This window comes from Physella acuta, unplaced genomic scaffold (assembly GCF_028476545.2).
Source record: "Physella acuta isolate Inbredline_101_S28 unplaced genomic scaffold, ASM2847654v3 ptg001237l, whole genome shotgun sequence".
Classification (NCBI taxonomy): Eukaryota; Metazoa; Mollusca; class Gastropoda; family Physidae; genus Physella; species Physella acuta.
Window position 1 is genome coordinate 497578 of NW_026732753.1, and position 24357 is coordinate 521934.

Here is a 24357-nt window from a genome sequence, read left to right on the forward strand (position 1 = left end):
AGCACCAGTACAAGATTGTGTAGTGAGTTTGTATGGTTAGACTGTTAGCACCAGTACAAGATTGTTTAGTGAGTTTGTATGGTTAGACTGTTAGCACCAGTACAATATTGTTTAGTGAGTTTGTATGGTTAGACTGTTAGCACCAGTACAAGATTGTTTAGTGAGTTTGTATGGTTAGGCTGTTAGCACCAGTACAAGATTGTTTAGTGAGTTTGTATGGTTAGGCTGTTAGCACCAGTACAAGATTGTTTAGTGAGTTTGTATGGTTAGACTGTTAGCACCAGGTACAAGATTGTGTAGGGAGTTTGTATGGTTAGACTGTTGTGAGTTTGTATGGTTAGACTTAACACCAGTACAAGGTTGTGTAGTGAGTTTGTATGGTTAGACTGTTAGCACCAGTACAAGATTGTTTAGTGAGTTTGTATGGTGAGACTGTTAGCACCAGTACAAGATTGTTTAGTGAGTTTGTATGGTTAGACTGTTGGCACCAGTACAAGATTGTTTAGTGAGTTTGTATGGTTAGACTGTTAGCACCAGGTTCAAGACTGAGTATAGTCAAAGCTTGTTTGTCACTAAAAAGAGCTGCAGGCATGGTTGTTGTAACTAACATTTACACAGTTCACAAATAACGTGCTAGTGTCACATTTACACAGTCCATAAATAACCAGCTAGTGCTGTCACATTTACTATTTACACAGTCCACAAATAACATGCTAGTGTCATACACAAATAACAAGCTTCCCCTGATTTAACAATGTTACTTGTCATGACCACCAGGGTTGGGTCCCCTTGTATGGATATGCTCGTACACCACAGCTGTGATCGACCACAGCACCACGACAAGTGTTGTTACATTTATAGATGTTTAGAGCCCATAACATTCAGACACCTCAAGCATGAAGAGACTGGCTTTAATATTTCTGCTTTATTCAAATACTCTGTTAAAAATAGATTTCACACCTAAATCATGTATGGAACTTTGTGCTCCCCGTACTGGTTGGTCATACCACTAGCACGCCAAGCTTTGCTAGAGAGACTATACTCAGCACAACTTTATAAGTTACACACTCTTGTACGTCTGAAGAATGAGACCCTGATAAAGTTTCCATGGGGAAACCTCCTGTTCGGGCTTGATATGTGGCAGATCTGCTGGAATTTTGTTTACAAGTGGTCAAATAATATAATTGTGTACACCCTTTATCTCATTAAAAATAAAATTTACAGTTCGAGTATCAATATTTAAAAAAAAAATCAGCTGGTATTTTTGGCAAATTTTTTCAAAGCATAAGGCATTTTGTTTAGGTTTAGTCCCTGCAACTTTGTATGCCTACCACTGAGTGAAAGTCGTGAGCTAAACTTCTGGCGACTGTCCATTGTTTGAGGCGCACGGTTCACGTCCACAGGAGAATCGTTAGAACTCTCTTCGCCGTGTGGGTTCTGGAAATCTAAGCTGGAGTTGGCAGTTACCTCCTCCTGAGCAGTTACTGGCAAAACTGAATCGGTTGTCTCGTCATATTTTCCCGGAAATGATGTCACGTGCATGTCACGTGGCATGTCGTACTCCAAACTTTGGGATCTCCTAAACAAGCGATGTTTTGGTAGTCTCACGTGACGGAATGACCTACTTATCGCGCTGAGAGACGAAAAACGTTTGGACACAGCGGCAGACGGTACTGGCCGGTCCACGTCTGCTGGCCTGTGTCCGAAAACATCTTGTACAAACGTGGCTCCCGCCTTGCGACAGCTCTGAACCATCCCACGAACCTTTCGTCTGCTACGCTGAAACACGCCCATTTGTTTGTTTTCCGCAAACAGCGGTCGGCTGCACTCACTGAGGGGAGTTAACTGGTCACTACCAGCAGGAAGGGAGACTATCTCTGGGAGTCTGCTGTCTCTGTTTTCATTATTTTCAAGTTTCAAAATACTTGATTGATGCACTTTGGGTCCTAACGCGTCAGCGTCTGTTGGTAACGAGTGACTGGAATAATAATCGCAGACGGACAAATCTGTGATGTACATCCGGGACTGGACTTCGGCGTCTGCTAGACGTGCGGGATGAAGAATGACCTCCCGTGAATACAGCGGGCTACGTTGAACAGCGGGCGGGCTGGCCGATAATTTGATTTGATTATGTCCCCTACTTTGCGTTTGGTCTTCATAAATCAAATGCGACGGTCGAAGAGCCAGCAAAGATTCGTCCTCTAAGGCACAAATGGAGAGCTGTGTTTCTATGGTAACGCTGGAAACCATGGACCTCGTGGGCGTACTGTAGTTCTTGTAGTCGGTACAGAAGCCACACTTCATCCTGAAACACACCACACATTGATAAGTCAGTTTTTGGGATGAACTAGTCAGTTTTTGGGATGAACTAGTCAGTTTTTGGGATAATCTAGTCAGTTTTTGGGATGAACTAGTCAGTTTTTGGGATGTACTTCAAAACAAATAAAGCTAATGGTAATTATTTATAGTTTTTAACACGTTTAAGAGTTGGTACCAAACTTCTGGAGTTTTACTGCTTTAAATCCAAGACAAAGGTTCCCTATGATGTCACTAGACTCAATACGAATGGAAACGTTTTTAGGTTGGAGAAGATAATTGAAGATTGGGAGACTACAGATAGCTGAGGGGTGACAGATATCTAAGGGGTGGCCCAGATATTGGAGGGGTGGTACAAATATTGTTGGGGTGGTACAGATATTGTTGGGGTGGTACAGATATTTGCAGAGGGTGACATCATTGGAGTGGTAGTGACATATCCAGTTGTAGTGGCTTGACCTATATATTAGTGACATGACCCATGTGACAGTGACATGACCCACGTGACAGTGACGTGACCCACGTGACAGTGACGTGACCCACGTGACCTTGACGTGACCCACGTGACAGTCACATGACCCAAGTGACAGTGACATGACCCAGATAACAGAGAAATTACCCATGTGGCAGTGACATGTCCCACGTGACAGTGACATGACACAGCTACAGATGACAACGTTGTTACCTGTTTGACTTGTACAACCGGTAGAGGATTGTTACGGCCACGATGATGAAAGTAGCGATGAAGAGAGCGACGATTAGAGGGATCCATTGTATGATAACTGGTGCTGAGGAGGTCGAATATTTTGTAAGGTCACATGACAAAAGTATAACAAGTCAAAAAGTTCCAGATAATTACAACTGAAAACTTTGTTCAACCATTTGGCGGGAAAATATTTGCCTCAGGTAGTTTTGAGAGGATAAATGTTACTATAAATAGCCCAAGATTGCTAAGATAAGAAACAGCTGTCCGTGTGATCAGTAACACCTGCGTGTTTCAATTTGTGATGGTGGGTGTACATCAGTTGATGATGAGGTGGGTGTACATGAGTTGATGATGAGGTGGGTGTACATGAGTTGATGATGAGGTGGATGTACATGAGTTGATGATGAGGTGGGTGTACATCAGTTGATGATGATGTGGGTGTACATGAGTTGATGATGAGGTGGGTGTACATCAGTTGATGATGAGGTGGGTGTACATGAGTTGATGATGAGGTGGGTGTACATCAGTTGATGATGACGTGGGTGTACATGAGTTGATGATGACGTGGGTGTACATGAGTTGATGATGAGGTGGGTGTACATGAGTTGATGATGAGGTGGGTGTACATGAGTTGATGATGACGTGGGTGTACATGAGTTGATGATGACGTGGGTGTACATGAGTTGATGATGAGGTGGGTGTACATGAGTTGATGATGAGGTGGGTGTACATGAGTTGATGATGACGTGGGTGTACATGAGTTGATGATGAGCTGGGTGTACATAAGTTGATGATGACGTGGGTGTACATGAGTTGATGATGTCGTGGGTGTACATCAGTTGATGATGAGGTGGGTGTACATGAGTTGATGATGACGTGGGTGTACATGAGTTGATGATGAGGTGGGTGTACATAAGTTGATGATGACGTGGGTGTACATGAGTTGATGATGATGACGTGGGTGTACATCAGCTGATGATGACGTGGGTGTACATGAGTTGATGATGAGGTGGGTGTACATGAGTTGATGATGACGTGGGTGTACATGAGTTGATGATGACGTGGGTGTACATGAGTTGATGATGAGGTGGGTGTACATCAGTTGATGATGACGTGGGTGTACATGAGTTGATGATGACGTGGGTGTACATGAGTTGATGATGAGGTGGGTGTACATGAGTTGATGATGAGGTGGGTGTACATCAGTTGATGTCGTGGGTGTACATGAGTTGATGATGAGGTGGGTGTACATGAGTTGATGATGAGGTGGGTGTACATCAGTTGATGTCGTGGGTGTACATCAGTTGATGATGAGGTGGGTGTACATCAGTTGATGATGAGGTGGGTGTACATGAGTTGATGATGAGGTGGGTGTACATCAGTTGATGTCGTGGGTGTACATCAGTTGATGATGAGGTGGGTGTACATGAGTTGATGATGAGGTGGGTGTACATCAGTTGATGATAAGGTGGGTGTGCTCCGTACAGAAGTCCTTGGTCTATGTGACACCAGTGTATTGCGGCGTCAACAACCTGTCTAGTCATTCAGTCAATAACATCTCTGGTCAGCCAAACTGTCTAGTGAATGAAGCCGTCAACAACCTGTCTAGTCAATGAAGCCGTCAATAAACTGTCTAGTCAATGAAGCAGTCAACAACCTGTCTAGTCAATGAAGCCGTCAATAAACTGTCTAGTCAATGAAGCAGTCAACAACCTGTGTAGTCAATGAAGCCGTCAATAAACTGTCTAGTCAATGCAGTCAAAGCCTGTATAGTCAATGAAACAGTCAACAACCTGTCTAGTCAACGAAGCAGTCAACAACCTGTCTAGTCAATGAAGCCGTCAATAAACTGTCTAGTCAATGAAGCAGTCAACAACCTGTGTAGTCAATGAAGCCGTCAATAAACTGTCTAGTCAATGCAGTCAAAGCCTGTATAGTCAATGAAACAGTCAACAACCTGTCTAGTCAACGAAGCAGTCAACAACCTGTCTGGTTAATGAAACAGTCAACAAACTGTCTAGTCAACGAAACAGTCAACAACCTGTCTAGTCAACTAAGCAGCCCGGCTCCTCTGGTTAAATGAAACCCAATGGAGCGTGCGGGAACGTGTTGGCACGTGAACGTGTCAAGTCTACAGACTGGCACTGTATCCGCCTGGTCGTGGGGTTAATTGTTTCTAGAAATAGACACCAAACTGATTGGCAAACGCAATTTCTGGAATTTCAGGGCAGGTAACTCAATTTTAATTCAGTCCTCTAGTTGTAAACAGCTCTACTCCGCTATATATAGGTGTTAGGTCAGAGGTCAAACTAGGGGATGCTACTCGTGCTGTACAAGACGCTAAGATTCAAAAGCCATCTTACACGAGTTTTATCTGTCTCTCGTGAGCTTCCGCCTCGCTCTGAGATTTGTAATCACGTGACTGGGACAAGGGATTTACATTCACAGAGGTGACATTTTTTGTTTACCTGCACGTGGGCGTTCAGCCAGAGCTTGGGGGTACTCGGGTGCTATCTCCAGCGAACACAGATCTAAACATTCAGGCAGGAAACACAAAGATACCATTTGTTAAAAACTGGGCATACTAAATCCCCACATCTACAACTACAGATGCAGCAGCTCTACAATGATAGAGTCAAATGTTATGGTTCAGTATAAACAAACTTTTACTGAATGAAATGTGTGGGAGGTGGATTATATTGGATACTGAGTAATATGACAAGACAAACGAGTTTTAATTGAGCCTACACACAGACACACTGTAGTGGGGTCAACAACATACTTAACACCCATTCATACAGCTGTAGCAGTGAGTGTTAACAAAATATTTAACACCCATTCATACAGCTGTAGCAGTGAGTATTAACATATTTAACACCCATTCACACAGCTGTAGCAGTGAGTGTTAACACAATAATTAACACCCATTCACACAGCTGTAGCTGTGAGTGTTAACACAATAATTAACGCCCATTCATACAGATGTAGCAGTGAGTGTTAACACAATAATTAACCCCCATTCATACAGATGTAGCAGTGAGTGTTAACACAATAATTAACACCCATTCATACAGATGTAGAAGTGAGTGTTAACAAAATCAAGTTCAAACACCAGGAAATGTAATCAACTTATAGCTAGAGCTAGCCGGGTAAATTTCAAGAAAAGATAACTCCCAGCCACAGCTCGCTCAAACTTGACTTCCCTCCCCTCCTTATTTTCATTCACTCGGTCAGCACCAGGTTAATGGCTAGATAAATGAGAAAATCAACTTTTTCATAAGCCGTGGAGGGCTTCTCTCTACCCCCCCCCCTCCACACACACACCGTCATCATGTGATTCCGTAGCCCAATCATTTTCGCTAGTTTTCCCAGGATTCCCCCTAACAAGGTCACAGGGAGCAATCAGACAGACATACATCAAACGTCTGACAAATGTTGTATTAGTGAACAATCAGGCAGACATACATCAAACGTCTGACAAATGTTGTATTGGTGAGCAATCAGACAGACATACATCAAACGTCTGACAAATGTTGTATTAGTGAACAATCAGGCAGACATACATCAAACGTCTGACAAATGTTGTATTGGTGAGCAATCAGACAGACATACATCAAACGTCTGACAAATGTTGTATTGGTGAGCAATTAGAAAGACATACATCAAACGTCTGACAAATGTTGTATTGGTGAGCAATCAGAAAGACATACATCAAACGTCTGACAAATGTTGTATTGGTGAGCAATCAGGCAGACATACATCAAACGTCTGACAAATGTTGTATTGGTGACAGACAGACATACATCAAACGTCTGACAAATGTTGTATTGGTGACAGACAGACATACATCAAACGTCTGACAAATGTTGTATTGGTGAGCAATCAGAAAGACGTACATCAAACGTCTGACAAATGTTGGATACGTAAAGTTCACTCAAACACAGAATACAAAACAGTAACAGATATCATAGACAGTCACATATATCATACACAGATATCATAGACAGTCACATATATCATACACAGATATCATAGACAGTCACATATATCATACACAGATATCATAGACAGTCACATATATCATAGACAGATATCATAGACAGTCACATATATCATACACAGATATCATAGACAGTCACATATATCATACACAGATATCATAGACAGTCACATATATCATACACAGATATCATAGACAGTCACATATATCATACACAGATATCATAGACAGTCACATATATCATACACAGATATCATAGACAGTCACATATATCATACACAGATATCATAGACAGTCACATATATCATACACAGATATCATAGACAGTCACATATATCATACACAGATATCATAGACAGTCACATATATCATACACAGATATCATAGACAGTCACAGATCTCAGCTGTGTTTGGGGATATCAAGAAACTAATGTCATAAACCATAGGTGCTTGATGATTGGTGTACCATGATTGGTATACCATGATTGGTGTACAATGGTTGGTGTACAATGATTGGTGTACCATGATTGTGCCCCACCTGTGTACCATGATTGTGCCCCACCTGTGAACCATGATTGGTGTACAATGTTTGGTGTGCCATGATTGGTGTACAATGTTTGGTGTGCCATGATTGGTGTACAATGATTGGTGTACCATGATTGGTGTACCATGATTGTGCCCCATCTGTGTACCATGATTGTGCCCCACCTGTGTACCATGATTGTGCCCCATCTGTGTACCATGATTGGTGTACCATGATTGGTGTACCATGATTGTGCCCCACCTGTGTACCATGATTGGTGTACCATGATTGTGCCCCACCTGTGTACCTCCTCCAACTGCTGCAGTTAGCCACCAAGTGACGTAATCTTTCCGGCCTCTCCACCAACCAGGGCGGGATGGGAGGGGGTGAAAACTTCCGGCAGAATTCCAATCGGAGCACGAACGGTCGGGCCTCGAGGTCAGCCTGGAGAGTGACGTAGCTGACAGATGAGGTCACGTGGGGGGCCTCGGTTCTCATGACGTCAGTCCTCATGATGATGCCCGAATCCTCCATCTTGGAACACAACCTGTCAACAAGGTCACGTGGTGAGGGCTGAAGGTCAAGGGTGGTTTCAGGTTTAAAGGTCAGTAAAAAGTTAAACAAATTGAGACGATCGTATTTAAAAAAAATATATATGTACACACACACACACACACACACACACACACACACACACACCCATACAAGCCATAAGATTTTCCCATACTTACAACATGAGGAGACATTTGCTAATAATTCAGACATCTTATAACCGTTTTATGATAGATAAAAAAATGACATGAAACAACAAGATACGTTAGAGAAAATACCATAGAAATTCCATGATTTGTAATGGCAAAATAAATTCACGTGAAGCACAGTTCAGCCAAGTAGAAAATCAATTTCTTTTTGTTTGAAACCATACAAACAAGCATCACATAAGGCAATAATACACAGTACTCAGTACTTCACTCACACACTGGACACACAACACTACAAACACACACACAACATTTAGTACTACAAACACACACGACATTTAGTACTACAAACACACACGCGTTTAGATACTTCAAACACTGCTGACCCAACAAACAGACTGCCCATATTAAACTGACCCAACGAACAGACTGCCCAGATTTAACTGACCCAACGAACATACTGTCCAGATTTAGCTGATCCAATGAACAGACTGTCCAGATTTAGATGACGTGTGAACAGACTGTCCAGATTTAGCTGACCCAATGAAGAGACTGTCCAGATTTAGCTGACCCAAAGAAGAGACTGTCCAGATTTAGCTGACCCAATGAACAGACTGTCCAGATTTAGCTGACATATGAACAGACTGTCCAGATTTAGATGACCTATGAACAGACTGTCCAGATTTAGCTGACCCAACGAACAGACTGTCCAGATTTAGCTGACCCTACGAACATACTGCACAGATTTAGCCCTAGCTTTCCCTCCCTAGTCTTGGCAGACGACAACAATGGCCGTGTTGTTTTTTTCATCGGACTCGACCCTCGACGTGTACACAAACAAGAGCACCAACATGACGACCAGCAGCCGTTGGTGTCGCTTGTTTGAACCCACTACACGACGACAACAGTGAGTGAGACGTGACGACTACAGCAGTGAGTGAGACGTGACGACTACAACAGTGAGTGAGACGTGACGACTACAACAGTGAGTGAGACGTGACGACTACAACAGTGAGTGAGACGTGACGACTACAACAGTGAGTGAGACGTGACGACTACAACAGTGAGTGAGACGTGACGACTACAACAGTGAGTGAGACGTGACGACTACAACAGTGAGTGAGACGTGACGACTACAACAGTGAGTGAGACGTGACGACTACATAGAAGGGGAAACTCGAACAGAAAGGTGAATCTAAATCAGGTTCACATAAGCCTTAAAGTAGGGGGTCTCGTGTGGGAGCTCTATGGGGGGGGGGGGATGGTGAGCTTCGTGATCTCTGAATCTAGACAAAACCATTCAAAGGTGTGAGAAGTATGGATTAAGTCGTATTATTTCAGACAATCATTCCGCCAGACAATCAACTCAATCATTGGGAAATCAGCCAGCATTTCACTGGACAATAATCGGAGATTTAAACAATCAGCCTAGGACTCAACAGTTTTATCGATCTAAAATCAGCTTATAGGAGAGCTGAAGTCTGGAGTTCGGGGTCCAAAAATAGCGGTCGTCAGCTGAAGACGTGTGACGTAGGTAGGGGGAGTTAGGGAGGTGAGCCGCGTGCGGCACCCCCCCCCCGCATATCAATAAAAGTATTAAAAGTGGAGTCCTTAGGGGCGTCAATGTGTAGGGTCACCCAATTGATGACGTAATTGTCACGTGGCTACGTCCCTGCAAGATGATAATGATACACCATCAGTGTTTCTTCCAGACTTTTTTATCCGTGGGTGCACTTGGGGGGGGGGGGGGCGGACTCAAATTTCCGGGAGTGATCTCCCCTTAACTTTCTCGAATATTCTTATATAAAACAACAGGGGATGGGAACTCGGGATATAGACATGATTTTTAATCCATTTTAAATACTTTAAATTTGAAAAATAGAATAAAATCTCGTGGAAAAAGAATTGCCCACCAAGTGAACGCCAAATATAGATGTGCATAATAGTGCGCAATATTATTAGTACTTTATAAATTTACATGCGGTTTTTTTGAGAAATTGGAAATAGCGTAAATTACTACTTCCTTTCAACGGAAATTACTCAAAATTTGAAAGAATGTAAATAATTAGATCTTTTCTTACTTGTGAAATTTTATTTATCTGTCTGAAATTGTACTCAAGTTATAGGCTTTTGAAAAATTCAAAGTAAAAAAAGTACCACTTCCGGTTATCGGAAATCGCTCAAAAGTTGATACGGATCTACGATTTTGATAAAATACTTATATATGAAATTTCATCAACCTAGCTGTAACGGTACTCAAGTTATCGTGTTTACAGACACACAGACACACACACGGACACACACACACACATACACACACACATACGGACAAGATTGCAAAATTATGTTTTTCCGTATCAGTGAGGTGTAAAACGTCGAGATTTCCAAAAAATCTCGATTTTTTTTGCACGATTACAAGACTTTCTCTATACTTCGTATATACGAGAAAGTAAAAAAATCGAGATAATTAATTTTTAGAGCAACCCTTGTTTTCCATATATATATACATTATATATATATATATATATATATATATATATATATATATATATATATATATATATATATATATACACATATATATATATATATATATATATATATATATATATATATATATATATATATATATATATATATATATATATATATATATATATATATATATAAATATATATATATATATATTATATATATATATATATATATATATATATATATATATATATATATATATATATATATATATATATATATATATATATATATATATGTAACGAGTCTATTTGCTTGTAGTGCCAAATGTCAACGAGTGTATTTACTCATTCTACACAACATCGACCACAATATAGATACTCGAAGATGCAGGTTTACCATTGATCCTTTTATTACATGAATCAAAAGAAATGCTTCACAATAATAGAATGAATCAACTGACCCCCAACCGTCCTCACTAGTCTTCACATAACCGAATGCACATGTCTATCGTCCCTATTAACACAATACGTCTACAACGTTCAGTAACCAACTTGATACTGCTACAACACGTCTCTACAGTTCGGCTTTCCCTTCTCAACTGTCGCCTTCCTATCTTATCTCTCCTCGTATTCGTACTCGTATTCGTACTCGTATTCATACTCGTATTCGTAATCGATTCTAATCGTTGCATCAGAATATTAATTGCGCAGCTTCTGTCATACAATCCGATTAATAAACCATCTGCACTGTTACGTCAGCCTGTGAACTGCGCAGCGGCTTTGTCGTATCGCTTCCCAAGCTACGCCTTGGCTTTGTGATCGTTATCAGCCCAACATCTGCACTATTGCATCAGACTGTAATACGTTGTTAACCATAATATGGTAACTACCCTAGTTACATATATATATATATATATATATATATATATATATATATATATATATATATATATATATATATATATATATATATATATATATTATGCGGGGGGGGGGGGGGGGGGTCCGCTACTGTATGTAGCGAAGTTGTTTTTTTCTCTAGACATGTATAGAATACAAGCGCAGTGTAAGAGCTACTCCCGTTGTTCAACATTACGGCCAACCCTCAGGCCAACTCTCAGGCAAACCCACAGGCCAACCCTCAGGCCAACCCTCAGGCAAACCCACAGGCCAACCCTCAGGCCAACCCACAGGCCAACCCTCAGGCCAACCCTCAGGCCAACCCACAGGCCAACCCTCAGGCCAACCCACAGGCCAACCCTCAGGCCAACCCTCAGGCCAACCCTCAGGCAAACCCACAGGCCAACCCTCAGGGCATTCAAACGTGTGATAAACCAGTAAACAGTTCACGCCAACAGTTCAAGCAGTTCATTGTTCGCTCCATCAACATTAAGTGTGGCGTTAGACCAATTTCACTCTCGGGTCATTCCCAATTTTTTAGCTGACCTAGTTCCACCCACATTACGACTGGCACCGGAAATGTAAGCAAATTGACGGAGATGTAATGGCTTCATGTGTCAGAGGCTATACAGTAAAAGCTCTGGCTTCAGGTCAGTCAGGCGGCATCGGTCGGACGGCATCGGTCGGACGGCATCGGTCGGACGGCAGCGGTCGGACGGTATCAGTCACACGGCATCGGTCGGACGGCATCGGTCGGACGGCATCGGTCGGACGGCATCGGTCGGACGGCATCCTGTGTGAGGATGGGACGCAACTCTTATTTCTCTTCCTGATTACACAAACATGCTTTAGCACTGACAGAACGATATTGATCTGTATTTGTCAAAGTGTAAGGAACTGTTGATATAGATCTGTAGGACGAGGGTTTATATCACATCCCAACAACATGTGACTTGTGGTTGACACATTGTGGTGTCGTGTGGACACATTGTGGTGTCGTGTGGACACATTGTGGTGTCGTGTTATGGTGCCGTGTGGACACATAGTGGTGTCGTGTGGACACATTGTGGTGCCGTGTGGACACATTGTGGTGTCGTGTGGACACATTGTGGTGTCGTGTGGACACATTGTGGTGTCGTGTGGAAACATTGTGGTGTCGTGTTATGGTGCCGTATGGACACATTGTGGTGTCGTGTGGACACATTGTGGTGCCGTGTGGAAACATTGTGGTGTCGTGTTATGGTGCCGTATGGACACATTGTGGTGTCGTGTGGACACATTGTGGTGCCGTGTGGACACATTGTGGTGTCGTGTTATGGTGCCGTGTGGACACATTGTGGTGCCGTGTGGACACATTGTGGTGTCGTGTTGTGGTGCCGTGTGGACACATTGTGGTGTCGTGTTGTGGTGCCGTGTGGACACATTGTGGTGCCGTGTGGACACATTGTCGTGTGGACACATTATGGTGTCTAGTGGACACATTGTGGTGTCGTGTGGACACATTGTGGTGTGGACACATTGTGGTGCCGTGTGGACACATTGTGGTGTCGTGTGGACACATTGTGGTGCCGTGTGGACACATTGTGGTGTGGACACATTGTGGTGTCGTGTTATGGTGCCGTGTGGACACATTGTGGTGCCGTGTGGACACATTGTGGTGTCGTGTTGTGGTGCCGTGTGGACACATTGTGGTGTCGTGTTGTGGTGCCGTGTGGACACATTGTGGTGCCGTGTGGACACATTGTCGTGTGGACACATTATGGTGTCTAGTGGACACATTGTGGTGTCGTGTGGACACATTGTGGTGTGGACACATTGTGGTGCCGTGTGGACACATTGTGGTGTCGTGTGGACACATTGTGGTGCCGTGTGGACACATTGTGGTGTCGTGTGGACACATTGTGGTGCCGTGTGGACACATTGTGGTGTCGTGTGGACACATTGTGGTGTGGACACATTGTGGTGCCGTGTGGACACATTATGGTGCCGTGTGGACACATTGTCGTGTGGACACATTGTGGTGTCGTGTGGACACATTGTGGTGTCGTGTGGACACATTATGGTGCCGTGTTGTGGTGTCGTGTGGACACATAGAGCTGTTGTGTTGATCGCCAACTCGCCACGTTGACCCCAGAGGTCCCCCAAAGGTCCCCCAGAGGTTGATTTACAACTTGAGCATCAAAACAGCGAGGACGTCATTGGTCTGTTTTCACACGAACTCAAATACGCCGTTCCCGATTTGCTTACACCCACACAATCCCCCCACACAATCACCCACAGTCCCCACACTGTCCCCACACAGTCCCCATACAGTCCCTATACAGTCCTTACACAATCCCCCACAGTCCCCCACAGTCCCCACACAATCCCCCACAGTCCCCACACAATCCCCCACAGTCCCCCCACAATCCCCCACAGTCCCCACACTGTCCCCACACAATCCCCACACAATCCCCCACACAATCCACTCACACAGTCCCCACATATCATGCATACTTACTACATGTCTATACTGAATTATGGTCCAGCATATACACATACAAACATACCACACAAACATAAATACACGTAAACATACGCGTACACATGAACATATACACTACACTACACTACACTACACTACACTACACTACACTACACTACACTACACTACACTACACTACACTACACTACACTACACTACACTACACTACACTACACTACACTACACTACACTACACTACACTACACTACACACACTACCAACTCGCCGTGGTGTATCAATACGCTGGGTGGGGGGGGGGGGGGGGCAGTACGAAGAGACGGTGACATTTGTTTTCACTCCATAACATCCAGACCCAATTGTTGAGAGGGATTGGGATCCGATGACTTTGGGTTGGCGAAACAAATAGTTTCGTCCTCTAGCGCTGGGTTTACAGTTTTAAAATAGGAAAATCAAAGTATAAAAAGATTCAATGGCCAAAACAAAATATGTAGCAAGTAATAAACGCGGAGAACATGAAAAAAATATTTTTCTTTAGCCTGCGCTTCTGTTTACTTTTGAACGCATGCCAATAACCTAATTATATTGGCCAGGTCACATTTAAAATACAAGATTTGATTGGCTATTTAATTAAGGTTGCACATTCTTGAGTTTGTGCTATAATCCTCCGTTAATATTTTATTGTGAGTTTTGAAATTATTTGTTTAAAGATTTAAAAGCTTTTCTCTGTTATTTTCCTTTATAAGATGGCGACAATTGTTTAATTACTTGAAAAAACAAGCAAACATCGGGTTTGTTGTGATTTGTTTACACACGTCCAAACCAAGGTCATAAAGTGACGTCACTAAGCCAATCGTGTCGACCAACCAAACGAAAGGTTTGTTGACACGGGAGTTTGGACACGATCCGAGTGTAACCAGTGGACACGTTGAGCCAAAATCTCCAGATCTAGTTGCCAGTTGGTCCGTGCTATATTGCTACCTGGTCAGTTCTCATGCTCAACAGATGCAGGAGACAGAAAGCAAGTTTCCATAGGAGAGTTGCCAGGTTTGATAAGAAAACAGCTGCCATCTTGCTTTAGCCAACACTTGCCAGTTTGTTCTGGTCAAGTAAATTTTGGCACGGAATGAAATCCCAATAATTTGATTGATCGGACATGAGAGGCGGGTCTATAGGCCGTAAGGGGAATTACTCTGTAACATTATCCTGATTAATGGGATGACTGACGTCATTGTGTTTCGGAGAAATATCGAACACAGCCATCCGTTCCATCTCTATAATAAGCAACATTTTGTACATATTTTGTACACATTTTGTACACATATCTGTTCAGACAAAATGGTCTACTGGAATCTATACTGGACGCTCCTTATTTGATTTGGTGAAGGATTACAGATCTAGTAGTCCAATATATACATAATGTATCGCACTCTTTAAAACTAACGTAGGCGCCATTGTGCTCACGGTGGAGCCCAGGGTGCCAAATCGCTCCCTGCCGGGGCACCGAAAGACACTCATGATTCGTTTTATGGAAGGAGTATAGAAAAATCGCTCCCTGCCGGGGCACCGCCAACTTCCCAATTACATTTTCTTTCGCAGAAACCTTTTTATGAGTGTTCTCAACAGCTTCATAAAGTTTCATACGATCAGATGAATGAAGTAGCAGAGGACAAACAGACTTACATACACACACACACACACACACACACACATATATATATATATATATATATATATATATATATATATATATATATATATATATATATATATTCAGCTGTGGCCGTGCAGTGGACATCAATGTCTCCCTCCCTTATTTAACCACACCACGTGGAGAATGACGGGACAGCTGGCCTTCAACTTCCGGTCCTCATGTTTCTTTACTCACCACCAGCAGACGATAAAGGAAATTTATTGTGAACTGTAACCCTTCCATCGCCACCTCGCTGGTGTGACCTAGAAAACAAGTTGGCCAGATCAATTTGTTGCTGTAATTACTTTATGGAAATCAGGCCAATAGCCCCAACACCGTGGTCCTAGCGCAGCTTACTTCAAGTTAGGGAGGGTTGCTGGCTGGTTGCTGGCTGGTTGTCGGGTGGTTGCTGGCTGGTTGCTGGGTGGTTGCTGGCTGGTTGTCGGGTGGTTGCTGGCTGGTTGCTGGGTGGTTGCTGGCTGGTTGTCGGGTGGTTGCTGGCTGGTTGTCGGGTGGTTGCTGGCTGGTTGCTGGGTGGTTGCTGGGTGGTTGTTGGATGGTTGGAAGCAGAGTTTTTTCCATGCATCTGTTCGGTGTGTGTGTGGGTGGGTGGGTGTTCGCCTCCAACCCCGAAGAAAGTCTATCCCCCCCCCCCCCCACCAAGATATGGAATATATATAGTTTAGTCCGCCCCCAAAAATATCAGCGCAACCCCACAACAAAAAAGTCTAAAAGAAACACAGGTTGTAAGATGGTTGCTGGATGGTTGTAAGATGGTTGCTGGATGGTTGTAAGATGGTTGTTGGGTGGTTGTAAGATGGTTGTTGGATGGTTGTAATATGGTTGTTGGATGGTGGTAAGATGGTTGTAATATGGTTATTGGATGGTTGTAATATGGTTGTTGGATGGTGGTAAGATGGTTGTAATATGGTTATTGGATGGTTGTAATATGGTTGTTGGATGGTTGTAAGATGGTTGTTGGATGGTTGTATGATGGTTGTTGGATTGTTGTAAGATGGTTGTAAGAAGGTTGGATGGTTGTAAACGACATAATGCAGCCAGTAATGACGACATAATGACTGCAGTCTGACAAACTAGCCGCACGGTCTAATGACGTCATGACCGGACAGGTTCTAGCAATGTACTGGACTCACGTTACCGTGACCGGCCCCTAACATTCTCACTGCCGGCCCTTATTGATCGGGGAGTTGGGGGCTAATTGCTCACAGCTGTGTAGTCCATGGGGACCTTGGGGTGGTAGTCTGGACATTTCTCACTAGACAGACTTCAGACTTTGTTAGTCTGTCCCCCCCCCCCCACTAGACAGTCTTTGTATCCCCCCCCCCCCACTAGACAGACTTCAGACTTTGCAAGTCCGTCCCCCACTAGACAGACTTTGCAAGTCCGTCCCCCACTAGACAGACTTTGCAAGTCCGTCCCCCACTAGACAGACTTTGTAAGTCCCCCCACCCCACTAGACAGACTTTGCAAGTCCGTCCCCCACTAGACAGACTTTGCAAGTCCGTCCCCCACTAGACAGACTTTGCAAGTCTGTCCCCCACTAGACAGACTTTGTGAGTTCGTCCCCCGCTAGACAGACTTTGTAAGTCTGTCCCCCCACTAGACAGACTCCAGGTGTCTAGAACAACTTAGACTTCACACAAAAAACCTCTAGCAGATCATCTAACGCCGTGCGTGTGTGAGTGTGTGTGTGTGTGTGGGGGGGGGGGGGGGGTGAGGGCGGGGTAAACATTAGACGCTATCAAATATTTAAAGTTCATTTGTTCCACGTTTTTGTTTTTAACTCTTCAAGGTTGATTGTGTGTGTATGTGTATGTGTGTGTGAGTGAGTGTGTGTGTTACTTGTCCGTCGATTTTGAAAAACTTCTAGACTATAATCCGGTTGACGCAAAATAAAAGTTATTCATTCGTTAATTAAATGATGCGCATTCTATATGGCCAGCCATTAGAGTTTCTTTCATGTATTTCTTTGGCAGGGGTAGAGGATGCATTGTTTAACTCCCCCCCCCCTCCCCCGGACTAAATAGAAAACATTTTTGTAGAAAATGTTTTCTTTATTGGGGTATTGTAGTTTAACAATTAAGAGTTACAGAAAGGTAGAAAATAAATCATGTATCAATTCTTTACAATCATTGAACGTGAATAAAATGAATAAAATGAATTTTTTTATGATTTATAAAAAAAATTATAGCTAAAGAGGTTAACAATACATCTTTAAAGTGTGTTATAATTAAAAAAAAACAGGATAACGTTTTTTTTTATTGATGTTTTAATCTTGAAAGATATGTACCTCTGGTCAGAGCAAGACATAAAACAGCTCTAGATCTAAGCTGGATTTTAGAGGTTCGTTTGATACTGTAAACACGCTTACACTAGATCTAAGCTGGATTTTATACATGTGGCTGTGCTGTTGATATTTTAATAACATAGGACTGTGGCCTTTGAACATGAAACTAACTTCTGATACTCCCAAGCTTATTTGGGCACCTAAAATAACAATAAACATCTGACAACTACACTCCACAAATAACAATAAACATCTGACAACTACACTCAACAGATAACAATAAACATCTGCCAACTACACTCCACAGATAACAATAAACATCTGACAACTACACTCAACAGATAACAATAAACATCTGACAACTACACTCAACATATAACAATAAACATCTGACAACTACACTCCACAGATAACAATAAACATCTGACAACTACACTCCACAGATAACAATAAACATCTGACAACTACACTCCACAGATAACAATAAACATCTGACAACTACACTCCACAGATAACAATAAACATCTGACAACTACACTCCACAGATAACAATAAACATCTGACAACTACACTCAACAGATAACAATAAACATCTGACAACTACACTCCACAGATAACAATAAACATCTGACAACTACACTCCACAGATAACAATAAACATCTGACAACTACACTCCACAGATAACAATAAACATCTGACAACTACACTCCACAGATAACAATAAACATCTGACAACTACACTCCACAGATAACAATAAACATCTGACAACTACACTCCACAGATAACAATAAACATCTGACAACTACACTCCACAGATAACAATAAACATCTGACAACTACACTCCACAGATAACAATAAACATCTGACAACTACACTCCACAGATAACAATAAACATCTGACAACTACACTCCACAGATAACAATAAACATCTGACAACTACACTCAACAGATAACAATAAACATCTGACAACTACACTCAACAGATAACAATAAACATCTGACAACTACAATCCGAAACTTATTTGGGCACCTCAGATAAAAATAAACATCTGACTTCTACACATTCATACAAAGAAACATGTTACAAATACACCCCCCCCCCTACAGACTGAACTCATCTAAGACATTTCTCACCTGCTTCGTCTGGTCAGAAGGTGAGTTCCACGGGCTTTGATCACGTGACCATAGGGTGAGTCATTGGTATCCTGGTCACTGGCCCAAGGTCATCATCACAAATCTCTGTCAATAATATGTCAACATCACAATTTCACAGTTTTAAAGTTGTCCCATGTATTTCCTGACGGCCACACTTTTAAAGTTGTCACAAATATTTCCTGACGGCCACACTTTTAAAGTTGTCACAAATATTTCCTGACCGCCACAGTTTTAAAGTTGTCACAAATATTTCCTGACGGCCACAGTTTTAAAGTTGTCACATGTATTTCCTGACGGCCACAGTTTTAAAGTTGTCACAAATATTTCCTGACGGCCACAGTTTTAAAGTTGTCACAAATATTTCCTGACGGCCACAGTTTTCAAGTTGTCACAAATATTTCCTGACCACCATAGTTTTAAAGTTTTCACAAATATATCCTGACCACCACAGTTTTATAGTTGTCACAAATATTTCCTGACGGCCACAGTTTTAAAGTTGTCACAAAAATTTCCTGACGGCCACTAGCCCGCGGTGCTGGCAGATATGGTCAGTTTCTGGCACCGCCTCCTAGAAATAAACACAGACACAACTTGAACTCGACAGCGCTGGACTGAACGTGAAACTAATGCTAGTCTCCCCTGGACTGAACGTACGTGAAACTAATGCTAGTCTCCCCTGCCGCAGCAACTCGAGTTAAAGGGCGAGCACTGGTGGACAAGAGTCGTCGTTCCTTGTACTTAAAAAACAAGAAAAAAAAATTGGACATCGCCAGAGTGGTCGTTCTTTGAACTTGAAAAGCAGCGGAGGTTTTTAAAAGACGGCTCGATCGATGCCTTCATCTCACGCGCGTGAAATTCGTGTCTGCGACGTCCCTGCTCCGTGTGACCCTCGACCCGTGCCACCCTTCCCCCCCCCCCCCCCCCGCGCCCCTGTGTCCCCTTCAAGTGTCGCTAGACCGATGATTTGGCCAGCCGATGCAGACTCCGTTTAATATCCATACAAAATACTTCAACCGTAGCCACGGGCTTGTAAAGTTTCAATTTGTTGGTCGGTAGGGTCAGTCAAGGGGTCCAGTCAAGGGGGTCAGTCAGCAGGGTGACGGAGTCTACGAGATCAACACGTCAGTCAACTAGTGTAATACGTCAGTCAGTCGGTCAACTAGTGTAATACGTCAGTCAGTCGGTCAACTAGTTTAATACGTCAGTCAGTCGGTCAACTAGTGTAATACGTCAGTCAGTCGGTCAACAAGTGTAATACGTTAGTCAGTCAGTCAACTAGTTAAAGACGTCAGCTAGTTAAAGACGTCAGTCAGTTAAAGACGTCAGTCAGTCAGTTAAAGACGTCAGTCAGCTAGTTAAAGACGTCAGTCAGTCAGCTAGTTAAATACGTCAGTCAGCTAGTTAAAGACGTCAGTCAGCAAGTTAAAGACTTCAGTCAGTCAACTAGTTAAAGACGTCAGTCAGCAAACTAAAGACGTCAGTCAGTCAGCTAGTTAAAGACGTCAGTCAGCTAGTTAAAGACGTCAGTCAGCTAGTTAAAGACGTCAGTCAGTCAACTAGTTAAAGACGTCTGTCAGTCAACTAGTTAAAGACGTCAGTCAGTCAACTAGTTAAAGACGTCAGTCAGTCAACTAGTTAAAGACGTCTGTCAGTCAACTAGTAAAAGACGTCAGTCAGTCAACTAGTTAAAGACGTCTGTCAGTCAACTAGTTAAAGACGTCAGTCAGTCAGCTAGTTAAAGACGTCAGTCAGTCAACTAGTTAAAGACGTCTGTCAGTCAACTCTAGCGAGCGACTGTTATGATCACGAGTTACCCGCCTTGAGCGAGCGACTGTTATGATCACGAGTTACCCGCCTTGAGCGAGCGACTGTTATGATCACGAGTTACCCGCCTTGAGGGAGCGACTGTTCTGTTGATCACGAGTTACCCGCCTTGAGCGAGCGACTGTTATGATCACGAGTTACCCGCCTTGAGCGAGCGACTGTTATGATCACGAGTTACCCGCCTTGAGCGAGCGACTGTTATGATCACGAGTTACCCGCCTTGAACGAGCGACTGTTATGATCACGAGTTACCCGCCTTGAGCGAGCGACTGTTATGATCACGAGTTACCCGCCTTGAGTGAGCGACTGTTATGATCACGAGTTACCCGCCTTGAGCGAGCGACTCTTATGGTCACGAGTTACCCGCCTTGAGTGAGCGACTGTTATGATCACGAGTTACCCACCTTGAGCGAGCGACTGTTATGATCACGAGTTACCCGCCTTGAGCGAGCGACTGTTATGATCACGAGTTACCCGCCTTGAGCGAGCGACTGTTCTGTTGATCACGAGTTACCCACCTTGAGCGAGCGACTGTTATGATCACGAGTTACCCACCTTGAGCGAGCGACTGTTATGATCACGAGTTACCCGCCTTGAGCGAGCGACTGTTATGATCACGAGTTACCCGCCTTGAGCAAGCGACTGTTATGATCACGAGTTACCCGCCTTGAGCGAGCGACTGTTATGATCACGAGTTACCCGCCTTGAGTGAGCGACTGTTATGATCACGAGTTACCCGCCTTGAGCGAGCGACTGTTATGATCACGAGTTACCCGCCTTGAGGGAGCAACTGTTCTGTTGATCACGAGTTACCCGCCTTGAGCGAGCGACTGTTATGATCACGAGTTACCCACCTTGAGTGAGCGACTGTTATGATCACGAGTTACCCACCTTGAGCGAGCGACTGTTATGATCACGAGTTACCCGCCTTGAGCGAGCGACTGTTCTGTTGATCACGAGTTACCCGCCTTGAGTGAGCGACTGTTATGGTCACGAGTTACCCGCCTTGAGCGAGCGACTGTTATGATCACGAGTTACCCGCCTTGAGCAAGCGACTGTTATGATCACGAGTTACCCACCTTGAGCGAGCGACTGTTACGGTCACGAGTTACCCGCCTTGAGCGAGCGACTGTTATGATCACGAGTTACCCGCCTTGAGCGAGCGACTGTTATGGTCAAGAGTTACCCGCCTTGAGTGAGCGACTGTTATGATCACGAGTTACCCACCTTGAGCGAGCGACTGTTACGGTCACGAGTTACCCGCCTTGAGCGAGCGACTGTTATGATCACGAGTTACCCGCCTTGAGCGAGCGACTGTTATGGTCAAGAGTTACCCGCCTTGAGTGAGCGACTGTTATGGTCACGAGTTACCCGCCTTGAGCGAGCGACTGTTATGGTTAAGAGTTACCCGCCTTGAACGAGCGACTGTTATGATCACGAGTTACCCGCCTTAGCCGCGAGTCCTTGATCTTGTCAACTGAGTCTTGGACCTAAATTGGGAAACTCGTATTAACGGGAGACAATCCGATTTCTGAGACATTTCTTTCTAGTGCCACTTCCAGCTGGGCACTCCACCGGAAGTCTTCTGTCTGCTGGCAGTGTTCGTCTGCCGGGGGACAATCAAGGGACAACTAACAACCAATCAGACAACGAGACGTGGACTGCTGACAGCCAATCAAATGATTGAAGACAACCAGACAAATGACGAGCTACAATATTGGCTGTGTCGTAGAGTGACACATAACACACAACACAGTTTTGCATCTGTCTAGTCTAAGTTTGTAACTAGGGTACAACATGATATGCTACCTAGAGGTGGGGAGGTGGGGAGGTGTGGAGTTTGGTGTGTGTGGTGGGTGTTGGTGTGAGGATGTGGAGGAGTGGAGGTTTTCTCTGGTGGAGTATGGAGGTGTATGCCGGTGGGGGTGTAAAGATGGCTTCCGGCAGGGTAGAAGTGTGAAAGTAATTTGTCTCAAATTGAGTGAAACACTACCGGCACGGGAACAAAGGCTGGCACCAGACGATCACTGTTTCTTCCAGACTTTTTTCTCCGGGGGGGCACTTGAAATTTTCGGGGGGGGGGGGGGGGGCGGTAGACTTTCTTCGGGGGGGGGGGGGGCGGACACTGTTAAAAGTATATATTTTCTATATAAATTATATAAATTTCATTTATTTCATAAATTTTTCGGGGGGGCTTTAGCCCCCCCCCCCCCCCGAAGAGATGCCTGGAAGAAACTCTGCAGACGGTGGATGGAGCAGGCGGTGGAGCAGACGGTGGATGAAGCAGAGAATTCTCCACGCGTTATTAGCTGAGCTTGGAGAAGAACGAGGAATTCACAAAATTCACAAAATTCACCTGGCACATCTCACACGCCTCACACTCACATGTTTCTCACCCAGGCAGGAACTTGAGGTGGGAGCAACAGTTCCCCCCGTCAAGCCTCAGGTGTGTGTGGGGGGGGGGGGGGTGACAGGTATATTTCCATTTTCTGGCGGTCACACGTCACTAATAACATGACAATGTCACGCCAGATATGACACTACGTGTAACCCAGCGACGAATATCGTGACGTGATCCATGTGTGAGTATTGTGAATAATGTGTAAGGAGAGAGTCGTATAAAAGGGGTGAGGGTGGAGTGTCTGAAGTACTGGGCGTGTGTGTGTGTGTGTGTGTGTGTGTGTATGTGTGTGACAGTACGCGTTGGATAGCACCAGAACGTGTGATATTTTGGAGATTTTGAAACGTGTGAAAAACGTAGTTGTCGTTATGGAGGATTATCCCAGCCGCTGCTCAACATAATAAACAAAACTTTACCAGCAGCATCAGCATAACTGGTGGATTTAAACGTCCATACAGATGACTGACGTCCATACAGATGACTGACGTCCATACAGATGACTGACGTCCATACATATGACTGACGTCCATACCATACAGATGACTGACGTCCATACCATACAGATGACTGACGTCTATACAGATGACTGACGTCTATACAGATGACTGACGTACATACCATACATATGACTGACGTCCATACGGATGACTGACATCCATACCATACAGATGACTGACGTCCATACCATACAGATTACTGACGTCCATACAGATGACTGACGTCAATACAGATGACTGACGTCCATACAGATGACTGACGTCCATACAGATGACTGACGTCCATACCATACAGATGACTGACGTCCATACCATACAGATGACTGACGTCCATACCATACAGATGACTGACGTCCATACAGATGACTGA

At 43.8% G+C, this 24357-nt stretch overlaps 1 protein-coding gene across 5 annotated transcripts in view; it reads right to left on the minus strand.

Moving 5' to 3' along the window:
• Positions 1-939: 939 nt before the first annotated feature.
• LOC131957375 (uncharacterized) overlaps positions 940-24357 on the minus strand; it is a 28162-nt gene continuing 4744 nt past the window's right edge. For 2 of the 5 annotated variants that reach the window (XM_059322132.1, XM_059322131.1), the window contains exons 2-6: positions 19245-19833; positions 7845-8092; positions 5491-5553; positions 3002-3104; positions 940-2305 (exon numbers count right to left, since the gene is read on the minus strand). In XM_059322132.1, coding sequence (XP_059178115.1) covers positions 1252-2305; positions 3002-3104; positions 5491-5553; positions 7845-8079 — 1455 coding nt within the window. In that variant the 5' untranslated portion in view covers positions 8080-8092; positions 19245-19833 and the 3' untranslated portion in view covers positions 940-1251. Of the gene's footprint in view, positions 2306-3001; positions 3105-5490; positions 5554-7844; positions 8093-11184; positions 11315-19244; positions 19861-24357 lie in introns of those variants that run through there. The other 3 variants (XM_059322133.1, XM_059322135.1, XM_059322134.1) reach the window with 3 other exon arrangements.